At 42.0% G+C, this 12,710-nt stretch overlaps 1 protein-coding gene across 1 annotated transcript in view; it reads right to left on the minus strand.

The window, feature by feature from the left end:
- PREP (prolyl endopeptidase) overlaps positions 1-12,710 on the minus strand; it is a 212,816-nt gene that overhangs the window by 85,695 nt on the left and 114,411 nt on the right. Inside the window, exon 9 of the mRNA XM_073627010.1 lies at positions 3,914-4,111. Coding sequence (XP_073483111.1) covers positions 3,914-4,111 — 198 coding nt within the window. The remainder of the gene's footprint in view (positions 1-3,913; positions 4,112-12,710) is intronic.

The following is a 12,710-nucleotide window of genomic DNA, read 5'->3' on the forward strand; positions in this document are numbered from 1 at the left end:
GAAACACGCGTCACTTTACAGGCATACTATAGACACCCCTCAGGTACGATATTTAAAGGAATATTTCACTTTTTTTTTTTTTTTTACTTTAAGCATCATTAAAATCACTGCTCCCAAAAAAACGTCAGTTTTTAAAAGTTTTTTTGCATTGATACATGTCCCCTGGGGTAGGACCCGGGTCCCCAAACCCTTTTTAGGACAATACCATGCAAATTAGTTTTTAAAATGAGCACTTTTGATTTCGAACGTTCGAGTCCCATAGACGTCAATGGGGTTCTAACGTTCGTGCGAACTTTCGGTCCGTTCGCAGGTTCTGGTGCGAACCGAACCGGGGGGTATTCGGCTCATCCCTATTAGGGACACTATGGTTGGTCTTACCCTTCCTGATGTTTGCTATATGCTCATTCACCCTTACAGAAAAAGGACGTATGGTACGCCCCACGTTTGGCTTCTTACAAGGGCAAGTGAGCAAATAGACTATAAACCGAGTGGCACAAGTGGTGGAATGTCTTGTCTGATAGATACGATTAGTAGTAGTGGATTCAAAGTCTTTAGTCTTTCTCCTGCCACAGGTGTTCACTTGACACACATTACACCTACGGCAGGAATAATAACCCTTCAAATTACAAAGGAAGGAAATATGTGCCAGAGGATCAATGATATTCTGTAAAAATTCTTCCTCTCATGGGAGGTGCACCTCTATATATGATTCCAGCACAATCAGCACAATTGGTCGGTTGTACATTGTCCCCCAGTAGTGTCTTTCTCTCCAGAAGGGACACTTTGTGTATTTCCATATCCAACTCACTGGCCTGGTAGCCCTTTTCAAGGAACCTGTGTTTCAAAACCTGAGATTGGTACCTGAAATCAGAAATATTCGTACAATTGTGTCGCAATCGCAGAAATTGTCCTCGTGGGACAGACTTCAGCCATACATTATCATGGCAGCTGTCAACTGGGATGTAACCATTACGGTCCGTAGATTTAAAATATGTTTTGATCTCAAGTTGGCAATTATTTAACATAATCTCTAAGTCAAGAAAGTGGATATTCTCTCTACTGGCCTAATAAGTTAAAGAAATACCTTGGTTATTATTATTCAGCTCAGTCATGAAACTATTCAAAGAGTCATGAGCTCCTTTCCAAAGGAGGTTTTATGTGAGGTTTTTATAATGACTTTTACATAAATGTTTCCCTTTTTGAATTTATACATATTGTTTAATTCATAATATGTAGGTTTTGCGTTAGATTCATTGATTATTATTAGTTAATTTGGATGCTGCTAGCGATAGTAATTTTAGCTGTACAAACATTGCTGGCATTTTGGTGATCTTCTAGATCTCCACAAGGTGGCGTGTGTTGATTCTGTGCCCCTCTGTTTGAGATTTCGAGATCACATGGACCACTGTCAAATTGAGGGTTGGTTCATGTAACCGATGCCATTTTGTTGGTTTTTCATTGTATACCAGCTTTCATATCGAGGCGTGGTGTGCACACTGGATGTCAGTATATGTCAGTATCGTGACCAGCTTTTATCAATTTTTCTAATTAGATAACATTTTTATAGCTTATATATATGCGCAGTGTGTGTGGGGCTGGCTTACGCCCCAGCTGATGTTCTATTGAATGAAACAGGGTAGACTGAACTAGCTCCACGTTACTGCACTTCTTGGATGCATTTGTGATCACATACCTTATCTTGCCTCTTTATATCATCATTGATTTGAGTGTTCTACCTTTTACAATAAAACCCTTAGTTGATGGTTTTACACTATGTGCCGCCCTTTTTCTTTTATAAATGGTGGAGTCCATGATTGGGTCCGGTGACAAGGTTGAACGGAAGCTGACCTCTCATGTTATTTCCTGAGAGTGACCACAATCCCAGTTCCATGCCTGTTTGACTCTGTGCCACTGACATTGGGTCCACTGAGTCCGGTAAGAATATCCATTTTTTTTTCATTGGTGGTGGATTCACTATCTATGGTGACTTCTTACTGGATGGTGGCCTAGCCTTCAGAGGTCGAATATATCTTCAATTTCAAAATTGATTTCTACCTAAACACTTGTGATTTAACTTCACCCGCCAATGTGTTATACTTACTGTTTGCATACGTGCACATTTTTCTAATATATACACACACAATATGGATTAGCACTGCACTTAATATTCCCAAAAAATATATATTACTTGGCGATTCAGCCCAGTTTTGCCTGTGTGTATTGTACTTCCTTTTCTAAAATGATAATTTTTAGAGCTAGCGCTAACAGGTTTTGTCCATGACATATGGTTTTGAATTCCCATATACGTTTATAGCAGGTTAGAAGATGGTCAACTGCACCAGTCAATGAATTCTGAACGATAGCAGATGTCTCTCAAAACTGATGTTAATCTCTCCCTTAAACCCTCACTCAGTTGCCACTAGTATGGCAAAGCATTGTCACCCTTCTCAGTGCTGCCGTTGTAGGACTGCAGCTGTACATGTCGACACACACGGTGCCAACACATACAGTGACTAACATCCTTGAAAACTCTGCTCGACAGTAGTTTCCACACTCTATGCCCTGCCCTGTACTGTAGAAAACTGTGCCAGCCAATGTTTTCACACCCTTAGCCCAGTCCTGTACTGACTGACTGACAGAGATATAAAAGTAAGCGATGCTCTGCTGTCTCTTTCTCCTCTTACACAGAAGATAAGAGTTAATGCTGCTAAAAACACAGTAAAAAATACTTATTTTTTACTTTTAAAACAATACTAATCACAAAACCACAAAGCATTTTTTTTTAAATTCTGGAGTGGATAGAGGTCTTTCTCAGTCTTGTTATTGCTGTCTGGGTCCTCATTAGGGAAATGCACACACTCTAATTGCCCTTATCAATATTGTCCCCTGGAATGAAATCAAAGGTTGATCCAAAATTTCTAGTTGGCAGCAAAACAGGAAGAGAGGTAAACTCTTCCAGTGGGACACATGTTCATGTTACCTTAATGCAAGGAATGCATAAAAAATGTTTAAGCTTTATAACTACCTTAGGGCAGGTGTAAAAACAAATCTAAAGAAAGATATGTAGGAAAATATTGTAGCTTGTAAATACTCCTTTTTTCCCCTCCAACCCAACCAGTAATATAATTAAAACGAATAGAACTGCTATAAATTACTAATTTATTCTATATTTTTCTCATTTATCAGGACACTAAAATTAGGTTTCTGGTTCAAAGCATGCTAAAGGAAGTCTTTCAAAGCCTGATTTACAAAATGTTATCAGTAGAAATTCAAAAAAGTAATTCTAATAAATTAGAAGTACTGTCATTACTTGACAGCTGTTGCGAAACTACAAGTCCCAAGTGGCATTGCAATTCTGACAGTTATAAGCATGACTCCCTCAGGCAGAGGCATGATGGGACTTGTAGTTCCACAACAGCTCACCAGTTTGAGACCCCTGCAGCATATGTTTAAACAATAGTTGCTACTCAATGGAACCCACTCATGCAGGTACTTTGACATTTCTTCCATCCTCCTGAAAATCTGATGCAGACATGTGATGGTGATGTGAATGCCATACTGATGAGATTCTTAAACAACTCTCTTTCACTTGCATATAACACTACTACATCTCTGATATGCATCACTCAGCCTCACAACTGTACGTAAAAAGATTACATAAAACAAAGTGGCATTCCTGAAACCCAGTGATAGTGCTCCCAAATTGGACTGCATCAGTAGCAAGTCTGGAACCTCACAGAAGACACTCAAGACAAACAGGGAAACAATAAGTTTTCTCTGTCCTTATGCATTTTAGTGACAGGCTTGTTTACAGATGCTAAAACTGATATCTGGTTGGTTGAAATGAGTTATTGTATTCATTTTATTTTTTTAAGACAGTTTTATGTAGTAACAAAAATGGGAGCGCACCCACCTGGTGATAAAAATGACGTGAACTGGTAAAAGATCTCTGAGTCCTTCTTCCGACCACTGTATCCTACAATGCTGCCAACATCCAATGGTAAAGTCTTAATAAGGCGGCCAGTGGCAAGATCACGCAGCTGCAAAACATTCTTCACATCGTGGAGGTAGCACACAACGAGGAACTTAGAATGAACACAGGCCACCCATTCTGGAATAAAAAAGCAGAATATGAATTTACAGGTCTAAAAATAAAGCCAAAATAAAGTGTTTTCATGCAACTGATTTAGAATCAAGCAATCGTACACAACCACTCAAAAAGACTTTTCAGTTGACAGTGATTGCATCCAACAGAATGTGCCATTTTACCTTGCAATTTAATTTATAAATGCCAGTATAAAGTCCGGTATCTCACATTATCGATTATCCATTACCTCACCTCGGATCCCGTCACAATATATACAGTACCTCACAAAAGCCAGTACACTCCTCACATTTTTGTAAATATTTTATTATAACTTATTATGTGACAACACTGAAGAAATGACACTTTGCTACAATGTAAAGAAGTGAGTGTACAGCTTGTATAACAGTGTACATTTGCTGTCCCCTCAAAATAACTCAATACACAGCCATTAATGTCTAAACCGCTGGCAACAAAAGTGAGTACACCCCTAAGCGAAAATGTCCAAATTGGGCCCAAAGTGTCAATATTTTGGGGGGGATGGAGGAAGCCGGAGATCCTCTTCCTTTCCCTGTCATGGCTGGGGAGACAGAAGACCTGGAAGCTAGCTCCCAGCCCGAGGGTAATGAACAGGAGAACATCTCTGACCCTGACAATGAGAGTAGCCAGACTGTGGTACCCAACTTAGAGGTCAGGAGAGAGGATTTCTGTATCAAACAAATGCAAGATGTCACCTTCATGAAAGCCAGAGAAAATGTTAAGATGGTGGACGGGGAACCAGTTGTTTTTAGCCCTTAAAAACAATTTACTGTGTTTGGTGGTAAAACGCGGAGAGGACGAGGTAAAACAGCTACTGCTTCCCAAATCCTTCCGTAGGGTGGTGCTAGACCTGTCTCATGATCATGTAATGGGGGTACATCTCGGTATCGAAAAGACCAGGGAGAGAATCACCCAGAGATTTTTCTGGCCTGGGTTATATGCAGATGTCAGGGAGTACTGTGAATCATGCCCCGAGTGCCAAATGGCGGCACTGTCGCCCCATTTACATAGTCCCCTTGTCCGTCTACCAATAATCGAGGTCCCTTTTGAGGGGATTGGCATGGACCTGATGGGGCAGAAAGTGAAGTCTGCCCGTGGTCACCAGCATATTTTGGTAATCCTGAACTATACGACGCGCTATCCTGAGGCCATACCCTTGCATAACACCTCTGCTAAGACTATCGCCAAGGAGTTAGTCCAGGTGTTTAGTCGAGTGGGGATCCCAAAAGAGTTCTTAACCGATCAGGGCACCCCATTTATGCCCAGGGTTACCAAGGAACTGTGTAAGTTATACAAAATCTCCCATCACCGTACCTCTGTCTACCACCCACAAATGGATGGTTTTGTGGAAAGATTTAATAAAACTTTGAAAAGTATGCTGAAAAAGGTGATCAACAAAGATGGGAGAAATTGGGATTTTTTGCTACCATATCTCATGTTTGCCATACGAGATGATCCGCAGGCTATTCCCCCCTTTGAGCTCTTGTATGGTAGACATCCCAGGGAGCTGTTAGATGTTGCCAAAGAAACATGGGAAGGAGAGGCCACCCCATATAGAAGCATCATAGAGCATGTCTCCTTGATGCAGGATCGAATCTCGCAGCTGTCCTGCCCCTGGTACAAGAACATATGGAGCGAGCCCAGGAGGCCCAGAGGAGGGTCTATGATTGGGGTGCCAAGGTCTGTACTTTCAGCCCGGGGACAGAGCATTGGTACTGGTTCCCACGGTGGAAATTAAGTTTCTAGCGAAGTGGCAGGGTCCCTTTGAGGTTGTTGAAAGGGTAGGGGAGATAAACTACAAAGTCTACCAGCCAGGGAAAAGGAAACCACAACAAATTTATCATGTAAATCTCTTAAAGCCCTGGAAGGACAGAGAGACTTTACTGGCCTCATCCCCGCCTCCAACGGACCGGGTACCGGTAACACCTGACGTTCCCATAACGGATTCCCTATCCGTGGCACAACAAAGTGACGTTAGGGCGTATATGTACAAAAATAGAGACTTTTTCTCCCCCTTACCCGGACTGACCAAGGTGATCCAGTATGATATAGTGACGGAACCTGGGGTTCGTGTAAATGTAAAGCCATATAAAATCCCAGAGGCCAGACGAGAGGCAGTCACGAAGGAAATCAAACATATGTTAGAGTTGGACGTGATAGAAGCGTCCCAACAGTGATTGGTCGAGCCCCATAGTGCTGGTCCCAAAACCTGATGGCACTTAGGAAAGTCAACAATGTGTCCAAGTTCGATGCATATCCGATGCCTCGGGTCGACGAACTCGTGAACAGGTTGGGACAGGCCCGCTACATAACAACCCTAGACCTAACGAAAGGCAATTGACAAATACCGCTAACTGAATCGGCCAAGGAGAAGACTGCCTTTTCCACTCCTGAGGGCTCATTTCAGCACAAGCAGATGCCTTTTGACCTGCATGGGTCCCCTGCATCTTTCCATGATGGACAAAACTGTATGCAGCCGCTTATTTGGACGATGTGGTCACCCACAGCCCAGATTGGGAATCGCACCTGCCCCGAGTACAAAAAGTGGTAGATTCCCTTAGGGAAGCAGGTCTCACGGCCAACCCAAAAAAGTGTGCCATAGGCCTAGAGGAGGCCAAATACCTTAGGTACGTTATTGGCCGGGTACTGGTCAAGTCTCAGACCAATAAGATTGAGGCAATTCAAAAATGGCCCCAACTGGTAAACAAAAAACAAGTTTGGGGCTTTCTGGACATTACAGGGTATTACAGATGGTTTATACCCAACTTTGCCACAATTGTCGCCCCTCTGACCGACCTGACGAAGGTTAGTGGGTCGGTCATGGTCAAATGGAATCCTGAAGCTGAGGAGGCATTTCAGAAATTAAAGCAGGCCCTTTGTGTACTACCGGTGTTAGTGACCCCGGACTTCACATAGGAGGTTGGGGTACAGACGGACGTCTCTGAGGTGGGCCTAGGGGCTGTACTATCCCAGAACAGAGATGGTGAGGAGCACCCGGTTGTATACCTGAGCCGGAAACTGAACAAGCATGAAAAAAACTATGCCATTGTCGAAAAGGAGTGTCTCGATGTTAAATGGGGCTTAGACTCCCTGAAGTATTACTTGTTGGGGAGGTAATTTAAGCTGGTCACCGACCATGCTCCCCTAAAGTGGATGTGTGACAACAGGGAGAAAAATGGCTGCGTGACAAGATGGTTCCTGGCTTTACAGCCCTTTAAGTTTACAGTAGAGCATAGGCCGGGCAAGCTCCAAAACAATGTGGATGCCCTCTCTCGCATGCACTGTATGCTTGGGACAATTGCACAGCCGCAGGGGCTTAAGCAGAGGGGGAGGATATGTGACGGTATGCAAGGTGAGGTAAGGGATAATCGGTATATTTCACCTTGCATGCGTGTAAGAGACTGAACCGGAATCCAGCCCGGGTTTTTGCAGCCTCTGTGGCAGGCTTGGTTTCGGTGCGGATGAGTCAGGTGGACTTTAAATGAGCAGGAAGAGAGCACAGGAGAGCTCTGACCTGAGACTCAGAAGGGAATCAGAGAGAGGAGCTCTGTTTGGATTTAAAAAAAGGTTTGCTTTACCACATGTTTTGTGGGTGTTGGGGACCAGCACCACACTGTATAGAGAGGAGTCTACTGTATAGTTTAGCTCCAGACGGCGAGGATTTACTTAAATAAACCTGGCAATGTCTATGTCTATCTGTGGCATGTCTCTTCTATCTTCCTACTTCTATCATACTTGGCAGATATCCTTTTAGCAATCTAGTAAAAGATGCTGCCTTGTGTAACCCTTTAAAATAAAATTATCCAGCTGCTACTGAACCCTCAAGTGTATTATGCTGCACACAGCTACACCACAAATATAAAAGAACTCTGGTCTAATTAAAAAGCAAGGTGGTTTTAAAGAGCAGCTGTTAAAGTCTCTAAAAATAACCAGTTTACTGTTTCACCTACTTTCCTCTCAATGGGAGAGCAGTTAATAAAGTCCAATAACTAACAACCTCAGTAATTTAAACATCCGTGTCTGTGTTCACCCACTCCTTTAATTCCAGCTGGGGGTGAGCCTACTGCATTATGGGAAATCTTTTATTTCTGGTTCAGACCTATATAGTTATGCCATGTTAAACACTAAGGCCGTGTTCACACCTGAGCGATTTTCTGCTTGAAGCTCGTAGCTCTAAAACACTCAACAAGCCAAATCCCATTCATTTCTAATGGCCCCTGTTCACATATGAGTGTTCTGTCACCTGAAGTAAAAGATCTGTTGCTCAAAAAAGTACATGAGCTTCTATTTTGCAGAATGGACCCCATAGAATTCAATGGGAAAGCCAGAAAATTTGTGGCATGAGCATTTTGTTGCACGTTTTCTGCTCAAACAGCAGCTCTCCACCCCTAATCTCTGCCACCTCTCCTTCCCTTAGTGTTTTTTATTAGCTAAACAAAAACGCCTGAAGCTGAAAGACGCTTGTAATACACTATCAAAATGCTCAAATAAAATACGCCTGAAATCACGCTGCTCAGGTGTGAATGCAGCCTTACCAAAGTTCTCAATTAATCCAGAGTTGTGCAGTGCTTCCGTTCTTCTCTCCCCTTTCCTTGCTCTCGCAAACATTGGCTCCTGCTGCTGTCACTCAAAGCATGTGAGGGAATGAGGGGTGGGGTGGAGCACACAGCCCGGCTCAGGAGTGAGTTTGCACGTCTACCCCACTACCAAGCACCTTATAAGGTGGGCTGACACAGTAGAGGAGGAGGGGACAGTGCCAATGGAGGATGCTAGTAGAGAAGGTTCCAGCCTGCTGTGTGCAAACCGACTGCACATAGCAGGTAAGTATAAAATGTTTGTTATTTTAATTTAAAAAAAAATAACAACCTTTACATACACAAACAAATACTCAAAACCCTTAGGCCTCTTTCACACGAACGATCCGTTCAGGTCCGCCTGTCAGTTTTTTAGGCGGACCTGAATGGACCCTCCATAGACCTCTATGGAGCATTGGATGTCAGCGGTGACATGTCCGCTGACATCCGACCCGCTCCGATTTGAAAAAGTGTAATGAAGGAAAAACCTACTTTTCCATCCGTTTTCGGATTGGATGACGACGGACTCTACGGTCTATCGTCATCCAATCCCCCATAGGGGATTGGATGACGTGCAGTGACGGACCTGTCATCTGCCTGCTCAGCGGGGATTGGAGGAGCGATCCCCGCTGAGCAAGCGGATGTTCACGGGGCGGATCATCATGGATCCGTCCCGTGTGAAAGAGCCTTTATGAGGATATCTTACATTTTTTACTCACAAAAGGGTTACAGTTTATCAAAATGTATGGCAGAAAACTTTACAAATAAATACAAACATTTCCCCACACACTTTCATACTAGCCAGCAAATGGCGCCATTCCACTCCCAGTTATACAGTTACACAGGTCCGTATCAAGGACGAGTTTAGCGGGGATGGTGTTTATTGTTTACCTGTTATCGACTATTCAGCTCCCCTTCAGTTTGTTATTATTGGGTGCTGAGAATCAACATAGTGTTATATCAAAGTATCCAGAAGTGACTGTAAAAGGCATACTGTTGATCCTGGATCCTGGAAGGGAAATTTGTCGTTTCACCTATTGGATAAATCACCAAGTTCTATTGATGCTTCATCTTCATTACTTTGAAGAATTGGATTAGTTTTGCTTATGGACTTCACTGCACATATTTAATTGATTGGGTCACTATTTGGATGCACATAGTATGCAATTTATTTCACATTATTATATTTTAAAAAATGTGTGATTGACAATGTATCATATTTGGTGGCAGTGATTAGGTTTTGGATTAGGGTATTTAATTTAATAAACTCTGTGACAGGGGTGAACATCCGTAGATCCCCAGAGGTGGCCTTATTCCATAGACTGCCCGAAGAGGTACCCAGGAAATCAACTAAATTAATCATATATATATATAGTTAGCGGCAAGGATTACAGTGGCACGGCATTGGAAACAACTGGTTAATTCCTCTAGATTACGTCAAAAACAAAATCTACTGGATAATGGTAAATGACAAACTCACCCACATACTTCATAGCAACTCTGAAAAATTTGATAAAATATGGGACCCGTGGATCCGTTACATTTCGGTTCCTTAATGAGCTCTGGGCTGACCCTCTTGAATTCCTCTCTTTCCTCTTCTTCCTCTTTCTCTTTTCTGTATTTCTACCTCTCTTCTTTCCCTCCACCTTCTTCTTCTACATGCAATTTAAACCCAATACTTGTTTTTGCACTCCATTAAGTTTTGATATTGATAAGCTCAGGAAATGGTACAAAAGTTCCCTACTATGTCTTATCCACTATCCCCTCTTGACCCCTCCCTTCCCTTCCCTTAACCTACCTCTTTGTACCATACTCAGGTTTTTGTAAGTTAGTGCACATGGTTAAGATTTTTAAATACTGATTAGAACTAAATGTTGCTAAGTTAACTACATGCTTAATATTGTTTGATATTACCTACTGGGCCTTCTTTGCCCAGCGGGCTAATCTAAAAACATCCCATGAATATTGTATGCTTATGTACACTACTAGACCTTGTTAATTATACCTTAGGTATCTGGAAATTTGTCAGAGCAATAATCCGAATGTAGATCTATGATTACCTGCTACTCTTGTTATCTCAAAATTTTTTTCAATAAAAATATTGGAAAATAAAATAAAAAAATGTGTGATTGATTTCATATATGGAGGCTTGTAGGATATGTGCAAGATCACTGTAAATTGTCATTTTATTTGTGGATTTGTGAACACTACTAGGTTTTGCTGCATTTCCACCTTAATTTTATTTTACTATATTCATTTATTTTTATTTCACTGTATTTACTAGTAGTAGCGCAGAAGACCATTATAAACATTTTAATAAAATGATTTTGGAGTAAAAATCTATCTAAAGATAGTTTTACATTATTAATTTAGTTTTTTAAGCATGAAATGGAGCTTAGTTATATAGCATGAGGCTGTATATTCTGCAATATTTACATTTTTGGTAAACTCATTCAATGAATCCAAGCTCAGCAAGCAGAGATAACATGCACTGCATTGATGCATTCACACAATTTCACAGCAACCATGAGATAAAACAAAGTTCAGGAATATTCCTTTTATCCCATTGTTTTGCAAATCTATGTACACTACAAACTGTATGATTGAATCGGTTGTGATATCGCTGTTTCACTAACCTGATAGCTTATTATTCTATATAGGAAACCTTCATTTTGTTTGCAAATATTAAAGATTTGAACTACCAGCAAGAATAAGTCCCTACATTTATAGAGCACCTGTCATTTCAGATCCATCATGGCAGCGCCCCTTAGCGGGCATCCACTCACCTGCTGCCACCCCATCCCTCACTTTGTGTCACTGCCGCATCACCAGCCCTCCCATTAAAGTGAATTAGGACTGTCAGTGAGTCACCAGTGGGTCAGAGGAGGAGCCGCTGTGGGACAGAGATGACAGTTGCTCTTTAAAAATGATGATTTAAATCAAGCCTTTTTACAAGCAATTCAAATGAAATCCACCCTGGTTGAGATATATTAAAAGCAAGAATGAGAAATCTATAATAACATCTGCCAAAGAGTGGATACGCTGCAAAAGCTAAACGTGTGGTTCAGTCAGTGAGAGAAGCATCAATTCTTTCTGTGCTTACAAGCTTTTATTGTTAGATACCATCTTGGCTTGAGGGGAGGCAGTAAAAGACATCAGCAGACTAAAAAATGTCACTGTGAAATATACTGGCTGGAAATGTTCCTAGGACAACTTGATAAGGGCATATCTTTTGGTTTTGGACATAATATTTATACTAAGCTAGCCATACACAACAAGACTTTAATCAACACGTTCTAAAAAGTTGAGATAAGGTGGAATATTTGGATAAATCTTATTTTGTTTAGTTCTATTCAAAAATATGTCCACATATGGTGTGGTAGTAGGTAAACTAGTTGAAAGGGTGAAATAAAAATCTGCATATTACCAGCTTAACAAGAGAGAACAAAAAGGGAAAAAAAACAGCTAAAAAAAAATGTATTTTAATAAGTAGATCTTCAGGAACCTACAGATCATAGCTACCCAACAATGCAGAACTTAAAGCTGTATTGATTGAGGTTCCGTGTGTCTATGGGCAGGGCCGCCAATAGGGGGGTACCACGAGTCCTCCTGTATGGGGGAACGGCAGCAGGGAGAATCAGATGTGATCAGGACAGGGAAGATGATCGGTGCGATGGGGGTGCAATTACAGGAACGATGCCTTGTGTGTCTCTCTCTAGAGCAGCTGAAAGGCCAGTTTCTTTACCTCTCCCCCCCACTGCTAGCTTTCAGCTGTTGCAGGGGGGAGACACACAGGATATTGTTCCTGTAATTGCACCCCCACCACACAGATCCTCCTCCCTGTCCTGCCCACATCTGATTACCCCTGCTGTGGGCACCCCGCTCATCGCTGTTGGCTTCCCCCTGGCACACAGGGGGTGCGTGTTCAGAATGGAGAATAGGGTAAGGGGCAGGTAAATATGTCATTTACAGACCCCTTCCTTTTCTGAATGAACACAGTGTGTGATCAGTAC

This window comes from Aquarana catesbeiana, linkage group LG04, assembly GCF_042186555.1.
Source record: "Aquarana catesbeiana isolate 2022-GZ linkage group LG04, ASM4218655v1, whole genome shotgun sequence".
Taxonomy (NCBI): Eukaryota; Metazoa; Chordata; class Amphibia; order Anura; family Ranidae; genus Aquarana; species Aquarana catesbeiana.